Raw genomic sequence first — 12408 nt, forward strand, 5'->3', positions numbered from 1 at the left:
TTGAAAGGTAACAAACAGCAAAGCCTTCCACCACTTCCCTAATTTTTATCTGCCATGAACATGAAAATGCATCATCAGGAGCAGACTCTGGTACTGCAACTAAGCCCTGTTTAAAACTTAATCATTCTCTCCCCAGGATTTCATCTTGGTCAGGCCCTGATATTGCATCAATCTGGAAGCAAGCATGGCAAGACAGTATTTCAGTCACTAAAGCTTAAACAGTGGTACGAAAATCCACAAAGGAGCAGCTATCTTGACAAAGAAGAAAAGAGTTTTGTATATTCTCTTAAGAACTGCTGAAGAAAAAATATCCTGTGTCCATGCAAACACTACTAGCAATAAATTGTAAGAGGATAGAAAATATGATGCATGAATAACAACAAACAGGCTAAACTGGGATGTTTTTCAAAGTTTAGCATTTCCAAAGGTGTTAGCAGGTTCTTATATTTGACAAATCCACTCAGAATGCAAGAAGTATAAAGAGCTTTGTAGGGAAGTTTTCAAGAATAAAGCTGGGTTTTCTGCTCTGTAGCCAGTGTTCCCAGGAGAGACAAAACTCTTGGCAGTTCAGCTAACAACAGTGCAGAAGCCCCAGGTCTAAATAGTAGAAATGTACAAAAATAAATCAGGCTCACCAAAAAAAAAAAAAAAAAAAGTCTCAAGTTTGAATTTTGGATAATGCCTGTCTGTGGCATCAAAATAAAATGTAAAGATATATCTATAGTGGCTAGCTTGGGACATAAATTTGGCTTGCATTTTAATAGTTCTGAACATTTTATTAGTAGAAAGATGTTAGATGTTTTCTGCTTCCTCAGCTTTCACTTTATATGGAAGCTATTAGAGCTTGAAAGTTTCTGTATAAATAATTCTCATTATCCTTTGGATTTTCTGCACCACTGTTCTAGATTTTTTTTATGATTACATTTTTTTTTCCTTCCACTAAGCATTCAAAAATATCTACCACACACTTTACTATGTTGGGTGCTATACAAGCTTAGCAATTATGGAAAGTAAAACCTTGGCCTTACTGAAACCAAAGGATGCAAGACTTCCACCCCTATTTTAACCAGATGTGTATATCAAGGGGATGATGTGGATTTGACAGCCCGTGTCCCAGAGCCTGCAGATAAAATGTGGGAGCACCCACAACACAAAGTTGTGCATGTCCCCATATGTACTACATATGTAATACATTTCATATGTATTAGGAAATAGCCTCAACTTCAGTGTTCAACTCGGGAAGTGTAAATGAAAATTTACACTTGCAATTTTCATTTATTATGCAGTTCATAAACAGGATTTAGAGCAGGTTAGATGCTAAAAATAAAAGAAGACTTGGTTTCACAGGATAACTTTGCTCTGATTTTTCTCTAAAGTTTCAAAACAGATTATCTTGACAGAAACTACAAAAGGTCAATTTGACCTTTGGCCAATGAGTAAATTGTTTTCTATGGGTATTAAATAATGTGCTACGTGCTGGCTCTGTGGTGGGGTTCCTGTGGTTCTTTTGGAAACCATACCTTAATCCCAACATATCTGGATGGCAAAATGGGGTGTTCCATTGTGGGGAGGGATGACTCTTTAACCTCTTTCCCAATCATCACTTTAGTGGCCACATCAATGAAGTCCACCCCCAGAGTCTTGGATACAAAGGGGAAGGAGCGTGAGGCCCTCAGGTTGCACTCTATCACCTGGTGGGATAAAAAAAAGAGAAATAGCAGGGTCAGGCACTGGGAAAAAACACATTGATTCCTATTTGTTGAAATCAGCCCTGAGTCCTCTTGGCAGACATATTCTTCAGACTGTCAAATAAGAAACACAGAAATTGGGACCATTATTAAAACAGGGAAGAGGGGTGGGTGTCACAATACGACACAAAATGAACGACACTCACACGCTGAGATGTCCAAAGCAAAAGAAGGCACATTTATTTCTGGACTTTGGTATTTATAGAATTTTAAAGTGACCATGAATTTGAGGATGAAATTGCTACCTCTCCAACCACACTGGTCAATCCAACAGTTTATCAATTTCCTCTTCCTCCAGAAAGGAATGCAAACCAATTATCATTTACATGAAAAGTGTATGAAAAACTCCATTGCAAAAATGTAAACCCAAAAAAACTTAGAACTTTAAAAGAACAAAGTAACAGGTGGGGAACGGCCAGTCTGAGATACAAGCAGCTGAGATCCATGTCTACTGCCTGAATATTAGAGCTGAGGGGAACCAGACTTCACCCAGAAAATGTGCTTTACTATAGCCTAAGTTAATGTGCAGGAGGAACATATGCACAGGCATTAGGAACAACCTCCAGAAGTCCAACCTGCTCTTTTCCCATGGTGATGGCACTTCCTGAACTCCAGGACTGTTCTTACTGGCTTCCCTCACACACATGTGGCAGCCATTCACCAGGCAGGGAAGTACCAAAGAAGTCCTGCACCTTGGAGCTCAAGAGCAGAAGAGGACTTTCTGGAAGTGAGAATGAAGTGGAGTGAAAGGGGGGAGGAATAGTGAAGGTACAACTGAAAAGCAGGGGCTGTACAGAGAAAGACAGGCACCACTGTGGGAAAGCAGGGAAGGGAAAACTCTGTTCTCTCCCTCTGTGGAGTTTCTGAATAACCATGTGTGAAACAGAGAAAAGGTGAAGAACAATAAGTACATTTTACTCAACTCATAGCCCAAACAGGAATTTTTTTTACCAATAATGCATCTCTTCTGCTTCCTGTCAGGTTTTCTTCCTATTCACTGTATCCTCAGTCATCCTCTGTTCACATTCCTCTGACCTCCTTCCATTAGCAACAGAAAGCCAAGTGTTACCCAGAAAGGGTCACACATTGCTGTACTTCTGTTGCTAATAGCTACAGGGACATTCAGATAACCATCCTAATAGCTTATAGTAAAGGTTTGAACACTTGCATTGTCTTGCTTTCTTCTCAATCCCTTTGAAGGCTTAATTCAACATCAAAATAGTTAAATCTGGGAGAAGATATTGGAGATCTAAAAGCCATGAGATCCAGTATATGGGATGAGGTGCAGGTCCCAGTGCTGTCCATCCTATTCCAAACTGACAATTTTGGGAAGGACAGCAGCCCACAGTAAAACACAGCTGACAGACAAAGCAGGCAGACTCTCTTCACCCTCAGTGTGAAAGCAGGGAAGGATTCTCTCTGCCACAGAGGCAGGGAGAGCTGTGTGACCAAAGGTGATACGAGCCCACCCCCTCTGCCAAGGCAGGTTAGTGCCCTGGCTGCCACTGCCACCATGTCCCAGCAGAGATGCAGGACCCACAGCACAGGCCCTGCCACACTCACTGCAGCTCTTACCAGCACATTGCTGCCTTGCACCAAGAACTGGATATTGAATGGACCAGAGATGGCAAAAGCCTTTGCAATCTTTTTTGTTGCAGCTTTTATCTGTTAAAAAAACAAATTTAGAAAGTGTTAATTTGTGTATATAGAATAAATAAATTCCACAAAATACAGAGCATCATGGCAATAAATCACAAGACTGGTGGATTTCTTTAAACACCATCTCTCTCTGCCTTGTTTTTTTCTCTAAATCCACATTTTGGCAATACCACTATTTCAGAAGCAAATATGTTTAATTTCCCTAGTAGCCTAGAGCCTGAAGTGCCATTTGAGGGCAGAAGTAAAAATCAGGTTTTTTGTGTGTGTCAGAAAGCAGGGAGGAGAAGGAGAAAAGCAAAGAATCAAAGCCTTGCCCTGTAGTAATTCCTACACTGCACACTGGAGTCTTTATACCTTTCTTGGTGACATAATGAATAATGGTTTGTTATTTGAGAATAACTAATCAGTTTTGTAAGTGTCCTGAAAGTCTTTCACCAAGATGCCTTTGCCATCACAGATCAGTGGGAAGTGTCTGAGTAGGTACATTCTGGAACAAACTGGGAGGAAAGCCTTATTTCCCAAGTGTGTCAATACAAGGGTTTGAATAGCTTTGTTCCAGGAGATGGCTATTTTCAGAAATAAGACTTTGGACATTCTTGGAAACAGAGCTGGAGCACAGATCATTGCATTACAGCTTTTGCTGGTTTCCAAGCAAACCCCTAACAGGACGACATAAAGGGGCATGGCACATTCCATTTAAAAAATGGAACTTAACAACTAACTCTTGTTTATTCTTGAAAGGGGAAAAAGTCAAGATTAGGTGAGATTCATTTATCCTGATATTATTTTTGGAAAAGCAGGCAGATAGAAATTCATATCTTTGACATAATCACTGAAGTACTGTGGGAGAAAAGGAAGTGGAAAGAGAACCATGGCTTATGTATCAATCAGACAATCATCTGCTACAGAAGCTGGTTCTAAACAGGAAACAAGGAAACAAAAAAATCCTGTGGGTCTAAAAGTGTACACAGTTTAAATTACTGGGATACAGTTCAGATCAAGCAAATCACAGGGGCACACTGACATCCTTTACTTGCACACCACCCTGGCCTTAAAAAAACCATTGGTGATTTGATTTCTCCACTGGTGGTATAGGGAAAGCAGAGTCAAACCCTCATTTCCTTTTCTCTTTTCAGTGCTAGAGCAGCACACACCTTCTCCAAGGCTTCCTGGCTGATGGTCTGTGTGGGGAACATGAGGGTGGCATCTCCTGAGTGAACGCCTGCATCCTCCACGTGCTCTGAGACAGCGTGGGAAATGACCTGCACACAGCAAGGAGAGAGCACTCACTGGTTGTCAATTCACATTCTCCGAAAAATCCCTTTGCCCAGGATTTTTCGCCTGGGAAGATGAGAAGTCTCAGAGAAAAAGGAAAACAATAATTATCTCATTTGCTTCTCCTCTGTTTTGCTGCTTTGAAATGTATTTGGAGATTGTTTACCCACAGGTGATTGTTTCATTGGATTCTGGTGTTAATTGTTTTGACTCACTGGCCAGTCAGTGCCAAGCTGTGTCAGGACTCTGGAGAGAGTCATGAGTTTTCATTATTATTTTTTGAGCATTCTGTAAGTATCCCTTTTCTATTCTTTAGTATAGTTTAGTATAGTATTCTTTAATATAATATAGCATCATAATAAATAATATAATACAGTAGCATAATAAATTAGCCTTCTGAGAACATGGAGTCAGATTCATCCTCCCTTCCCTCATCAGGGCACCCCGCAAATACACTAACTGGTCACTCTGTCCTCTCAGAAATTGTTCCTTCCTCCCAGCACAGCCCAGCCTCCTGAGCAGAACTGTGGCTGAAAAAGGATACAGATAGAGGGGGAACAAAAAGTGAATTTCCTAAAACTTTGGGCAGAATATGCCTGAAGCAGACACTGGGCATATGAACAAGGAGATCACATCAGTGTCTTTGCTATTATGGTTAAGCAAATCAAGAACACAACAAAACCTACCACAGCCTGGAGATCCTAAGGCTGCCTTCCTCTCTCTAACACATGTGGGCTCAGAAGGTGAAAGCTAAGCTTTTACCAGTTTAAACCAGCTTTTTTAAGTTGTGCTTGCCAGAACACAAAGAAGTCATGATTCCCCAACAGGAACAAGCATGAACTAACATCACTGGTATATAATTTCATGCCCTCTCTTTTCTGGTGTTTTAAGCAAACAGAGGAAATCCAGACCTAAGGATTTAAATTTAATTAACTGCGTCAAGGCATACAACCTCAATACCAAAAAAGTGATTGTGTCTGCTGGTTAAAAATTAAAATTAAAAAAAATATTATTTCTGTTAATTGTGAACTTTGTGACTTTTTTGCCTTTGCTGAGTAATGAAAGGCAAGACAAAATTTAAAAAAAAAAAAAATAAAAAAAAAAATTACTGTGTTAATTCCATAACCCATGATAAAATTCTGAAGAAAGTAATTTCTGAAGGCAGTGATTTGCAAATCTGGTAAAAACTATATTCAAAAGTATTCATTTAATGGATAAGCAATGCTTAAAAAATAACTGGTTAGATGTATACAATCAGAGAGGTGGAGCTTCTAAAGCACAACAGTTTTGAGCCTAAGATGAATTCTTCTTGTTTCTTTACTCGCCTCAGCATGAATCCATGGCTCTGTAGTAAATCATTCAAATTACACATTTTTGCAGATCTCAGATCCTGAAAAAATAAGTTTAATATTAAAGAAAAGCAAAGTACTCACTCTTCCTGCCTTGGCTACAGCATCCATTTCCACCTCACGGGCATCTTCAATAAATTTAGTGAGTACCACAGGGTAATCCTGCCATCAAGACAAGAAAAAAAACAAGTTTTTTAAGAGAGTGTTTGTAGACCACCTGGACCCTTTCAAAGCAAAAAACCAGAAGAACAATCTATTAATATCCTCATTTCCACAGATAAGTGAACTTTGCAAAGATATAGTGGGGGAAACTTTGCACGGTTTCCCCAAAACCACTGATGCAAAAAAGTTTGAGCTCTCTAGAACAACACCAGAACAGGGAAATTTGGGGCAAAACCATAGAGGTTACGGCACAAAGAAGATAATAAGACATGCATGGAACGAATGACCTCTAATCCCATCTCCTAGAGACAGCCCTTAACACCAAGGTCTTCAATTCTTCCTTGTCTGAGCCTCCCAGCCATCTCACTGGACATGGTGCTTCACAGAGGAACTGATCCTTGGCAATCCTAATGACTTTGTAGAGTGGTTGGTTGCTATTTTACAGTCATATATTTTATGCAATTGACCCATTCCTTTCTACTTTCTCTGCCTGGTTTCCCAAGTCTCCCAGGGAGAGGTTGCCACTAATTATAGCTGGCCAGGAACCTGCCCTTGATCCTCACTACCTTCCCTGGTAGCTGTTTTCCTTCCTCTTCTAGCTGCCTGTCTCTGGGATGCTAGCACACACCTCCACTCTCCTCTAACACTTTCTCCTTCCAGACACTTGCTCCAAAAAAACCTCTAATCTGCATTCTTCCTGGCCAGCTTTGTGTCTCAACATTTTACCTGTCCCATCCACTATTAACTGCCTATTATTTATTAGAGAATAAAATGAAATAAATGACAGTTTGTGCATGTTTTAAAGGCTCCTCTTGGAAAAAATACCAAGCAAGTCCAAAAGTTACAAGACACAATTTCTTCCATTCATCAGTGCAAGGGTAAATTCACAGGCAAGGACAATGCTGAAGCCTACACTGTTTCATAAATTTAGTGGCTTGTGTCCTGTTACTTTCTGTCTTGCTGCAGTTTTTCACCTGAAGATTTTATATGTGCACACAACCTTGTTTACTTCAATCTGTCTCAACCTGCATTAGAAGCTTTGAACATTATTGACAACATAAATGCCATAATGACACAACACTGAAACAGCAAAGGCATTAAAACAACAGAACAAGAACAAGCCAGGGCCTTTCCTGGAGGAGTTCTTCTGGATGAAGCAGAACTAAGTCAGGCTTTGGAACCAGAAAAACCGAGCCTGTGTCCCACAAAGGATGCTCACAACTAATACTGGGAGCTTCTGTGGAACCACTCACAGGCCACGAAGCCTTGACAAGAATGAGAAATCCTCCCTAATGTAAAAACAGAACACTACAATTTTGTTCTGGTTTGCTTTTTGCTAGCTTGGCTTCAACTATACCATAGCTTTTGTCAACACACAATGCTGGATGAAGAAGTTCTTCCCTTGGCAGTCTGACTACACTAGGAAAAAACCAGCATGTAATTCTAGGGTAAGTCTCTTCAGAATCAGAACCAGAGCACCCAAAACCTCATGGTCTGCAACTGGTCATTTTTGCAGTGAGCATCAGTGCCTTGTGTGTGTAACAGAACTGGATATCATAAGGATAACCCATGGGAACACCCTCTCCTTCCCCTAGGAATATGTCATTTATTGGCTAGACTCAACAAATGCAGCTCCCAGAAAGGCCTCCTGCACCAGGGAAGAGACATCTCACAAGCAAAGAACAGCACTGCCCAATTCAAGTCAGTCATGTTGTGACAAATTAGGCTGACATGGGTTTTTTTCTGGGCTAGAGCCTCCTCTAGGGCCACCACAAAGCCACCCAGCACCCAAAAAGTGATCAGTCCCACTGAATGGGGCTTAAGGCTGCTGCCTGCTCTGCTTCTGTGAGTGTAAACACACAGCAGAGTGCTTCAGATGAAGTACAGAGGGGAGTTTGGAATTTTGGGAGGCCCAGCACTGCTAAGAACTGTACACTACCACAGGCTGACCCCATAGTCTTCTGAGAATAGCCAAAGAATTCCTTCTGATGGAAGTAGCAGTTACACTACCCCTCTAAAACTTGTTCAAAGATGGTAGTAAGTGGTCTCCTTGCCCCTACACTAAGCTATCCTTCAGGATATTATTACTCTGAAAGGTATCAGAGTATCAGCAATCATTCAATTCATCTCCCTTTCATTCCACATTTCTTGTTGAAAAGTTAAACTTGTACCATTTGCCTCACACACTTCAAAAGCTCATAGTTTTGTTCAAGCTTTAACCACTTAAGAATCCTGAGAAAGCAGAAATACGTCTGACTTCCCCAGCCAGTTGTGTTTTCAGAGAGTTAGCTCCTCTTTGATTCATTAATTTTTAACTCCAAGATTCCTGGGACAGCAGTGCTTATGGTGCTACAGTCCTGTTCTGAACAGTGACCATTAAAACAAACAACAAAACAAACCACAAAACAAAACAAAAAAAATTTTAAAAATTAAAAAAAGAAAAAAAAAACCTTCAGAAGAGATGCCAAGATGAAGTATTTAGTTGTTCAAAGAAGCCAGGCAAAACAATTGAGAAAGTAAGTGAAAGATGCTCCAATTTCTATGCTGGTTGGCATAACCTGCCACTGGCAAGCCTGGAAGGGTCCCAGCCCAGAGGACTACATCTATTTACATAATTAACTGGTCAGAAATATACATGCAGGTAAAACAGCTCTTCCTACTCCATGCAGGCATCCTGGTGGGTCAGTAAGGATATTTTATATTTTCTGTTAGGGAACAAACTGAGGACTCAAACTGTCTCCTCCCCAGGCAAAGAAGGAAACGAGTGAGGAAGACACAATAAGGAAACAAGAGATGGAAACCACAGTGGAGATGAAACAAATAAGGGGAACACAGAAGGAACTGGCAGCACAAAGAGGTACCTGAGAGACTCTGGTGGCTTCTGCTAAGAACTTCTTCATTTCCTCTTCAGTGAATACTACATTCATTGCAGACCCACTGTGAGAACAGCAAAGCAGAGAACCCAGGTCAGCCTCCCTTGTGAATTCTAGGGCAGAATCAGTGTCAGACAGCAGGGCACAGGGTTCACAAGGTTACCAACTACCTCTGCATGACACACTAGCCAAGGGATCTTCTGACTCCAGCCACTTGCTCAGCTCTTGACTCAGACAGAGGCAGAGGTGATACCCAATTACCCTCCATTATCCTTCCCAGAGGAGACAGGAGACCTCCAGAACCACAATGGAGGAATAAAGAAAGAACTGTGTTTCCATAGCCTTAGCTCTGCTGCCAAATGCCCTTCCTGAGCCAAGCCCTTGAAGGTCCCCTAAGCTGGGGGAGATGGCTCCTCAGCCACCCAGCCCCAGTAAGGCCCAGACTTTCCCCCAGGAGCTCAGGACAAGGACACTTGGCTCACTTCAGCCCAATTGCTCCTCAGGGACAGATGAAGTGAGGCTTGCCAGGGTCACTGGCAATGCTTGTGACAGTGTAAACCCAGATGCAAACAGGCTGCTCTTTGCTGGCCGTTTCCCAGTGCTCCTCCCCTTAAGTCTCATTCTTTAAGGGAGTGGGCACAGTACAGCAGATATCTGAAAGCTGCTTCAATTGTAACTGCCAGTAATATCAGAGAAGGGGATCTGGGAGAACATGGGTCCAGAGTGTGTGATTCAAGTCCTTTTTAAAGACAAGACTCTTATAAAAAAAAGATGTTACATTTCCCATTTCTACCACTGATGCCCAACTTCCCCTTTGCTTTGTTGGGCAAGTTCACAGAGGCTGTGGGGCAAAGAGGAAAAAGGCTGTATCCCACAAATCAGTCACTTTATCCTAAGATAAATAGACACAGGTACCTAGGTGATTATATTTACCTCTTGGACTGATGTAAATCAATAGAGTTCAATAAATCCATGAACTTGTGTCAATAGTACCACTGAGGATGTGAGCTGGTACCTAACTGATGGGGAAAGGCATTCCGTTTTCCAAGGAAACTGGCCAGTATTAAAGGTCATATTTGCTCAGAGGATGAAGAAATCCAGCTGTGGACTGCTGCTGTTCTGCAGACAGAGGCCAGGCAGAGGACTCTGCTAGGGCTTTTCACACTCTCATTCCTCAAGCTTTATATCCTCCAATTTCATCTTTCTCCCTGGAGTCCCCCTACCCTGCACTAACACACATTAGCAAATACTTAACACAGAAAGGGCCTATAATGGTTTTAATACAGATGGAAACAACAGGCTAAAAGAAATGTTCCTTAATATCTGGAGAATTACATCAGGAGCAGTTGTTACCTTATACTTAACTATACTCAACTTTACTCCTGACAGGAGAGCTGTTTTCTAATTCTGCTTGAAACCCTACTGCCGTCTTAGATACCAGATAGAAAAGTCACATCCAGGAGCTGCTTCTAAAGGATATTTCCTTCAGGGATGAAGAACCCCTCTCCTTTTCTTCTTTTGAAATAAAAATTGTCCTTTTCCCCCAGCCCTGAAAACTGACATTGAGCTTCTTCATTTTGATATGTGTGTCTTTCATATGAAAAGGATCCTGTCTCCAATTTATTTTCACTTGTAAACTGTGCCCAGCAAACTGCCTCTCTGTGCTGAGTCACCCAGCTATGAACAAACTTCTCACAGAGAAGAGCAATCATTCAGAACTTGTGAGTTTGCTGTGTGCATGTGCTGGTGTAACCTCCTCAAAAAGTCTGTCTGGCTGCTGGAAATGAAGGACTTTGTACCATGTCTGTTTAATGAGAAGCAGCTGCCACAGTGTAGGGACATAAAACATGCCTGTAAGCAGAGAAGCTTGGCAAATAAGAAGCTGAACTCAAAAGATGCACTGTCATTTTCTGAAAACAGATGCCCATCTCAATAAACAGCCTCAGCAGGTTCCCTTCTCTTTTTCCTGGTGGCAAACAATCTTCTGACTTAATTGTAAAGGTAACAATCTCAGGAACCTGAAAGAATATCCCAGATGGTTTGTGGTTTTGGCCTTGAGATATGCAAGAGGTAATACAGCTGAACAGAGATTCTTATGATTATGTTCTACCATTGATCTGTGCCTGATGGACTTCAGGGATCCATTGGCTTTATTCATTGGTTGGAGCAGTTGTCTCATGGGCAGCTTAATGCCACTTCCACCTAGCAAAGAGTTTCCCACACACCCCCTGAAGCTGTACTCCCTTGTCTCAGAGAGGTTTTTGGAGTTCATACCCCACATTGCTGAGCTCTGACAACTGAGCCTTACCTCAGAACGTAGGAGGGCCTCAGCAAGCATGGGTAACTCACAGACCTTGCAAATTCAACTGCATCTCTCTAAAGAAAGGGAGGAAAAACATGCTGTGAACAAGAAAATATTTTAAAGTCATTCCAAAATTCCAATTCTAATTGCATTTGCATTTTACTAGCAATTAAGATGAGGGAAAAGAAGCTGGAAGCTGCAGGCTGCACTGAACGTAACACAAATTACACTGAATTAAACTTTTTGGTTTCAGAGCTGGCACCTTCCGTCCTCCCCTGTCCATAGAGCTTCACTGGGCAAAAAGAGCAATGCCAACACATCTCTATTCCTTTGCAATCTCCACCTGCTAGAGCAGACCTCAAGCCCAGCAGATACCTAGACCAGCCTGCCAGTGGTGCTAACTTGTGCGGGGTATTTACCCCAGGTTGTTGAGGTGGTTTAAAGACACTTCCCTTCCAGTTCCCACCCTCTGCCAGTGCTGCTGCAGCATCACTTCACAGGGATCAAGAAGTTCTTCAACATGGGCAGTAAAAAACTGTCCAATGCCTTTAAAATCTTGAAATGCATCAAGATGAGCAGATGCATATCCCAACCCCCAGCTGCTTCAGCATTTCCCAGGTGCACATCCCAACTTACCAGTGTGCTGACTGCCTTCCAGGGAGCCTGGGCCACATGCAGCTCATCCAGGATGGCTGAGAACATGGAACGATCTTCTGCCTGGTCAATCTTTAAAGGATCTGTGCCAAGAATCTTCACTCCACTCTGGTGCAGTGGTACTGCCAGGTTGTTGGGAATCTGCCCACCTACAGAAATAATGCAGCCACTGCATCCCTGTTGGAAGGCAGAAAGGAGCACGGTCACGTTCAAGTTATCTTAATAAGAAGAGCTGTCACAACACAAAGCCAATATTTAGGTTATGTCCCTTTCCAGATTGCTGTGAACAAAGACAGATCATGGGGCCACAAAGATTATCAGAGAGCTCAAGCACCTCTCCTGAGAAGACAGGCTAAGAAAGATGGGACTGTTCAGCCTGGAGAAGA

General features: G+C 41.9%; 1 protein-coding gene across 1 annotated transcript in view; it reads right to left on the reverse strand.

The window, feature by feature from the left end:
- The window catches only part of CPS1 (carbamoyl-phosphate synthase 1), a 114494-nt gene that overhangs the window by 13452 nt on the left and 88634 nt on the right, over positions 1–12408 (reverse strand). Inside the window, exons 29-35 of the mRNA XM_041411687.1 lie at positions 12005–12199; positions 11375–11442; positions 9055–9130; positions 6116–6193; positions 4562–4669; positions 3324–3413; positions 1521–1691 (exon numbers count right to left, since the gene is read on the reverse strand). Coding sequence (XP_041267621.1) covers positions 1521–1691; positions 3324–3413; positions 4562–4669; positions 6116–6193; positions 9055–9130; positions 11375–11442; positions 12005–12199 — 786 coding nt within the window. The remainder of the gene's footprint in view (positions 1–1520; positions 1692–3323; positions 3414–4561; positions 4670–6115; positions 6194–9054; positions 9131–11374; positions 11443–12004; positions 12200–12408) is intronic.

This window comes from Onychostruthus taczanowskii, unplaced genomic scaffold, assembly GCF_017590055.1.
Source record: "Onychostruthus taczanowskii isolate IOZ18803 unplaced genomic scaffold, ASM1759005v1 scaffold37, whole genome shotgun sequence".
Taxonomy (NCBI): Eukaryota; Metazoa; Chordata; class Aves; order Passeriformes; family Passeridae; genus Onychostruthus; species Onychostruthus taczanowskii.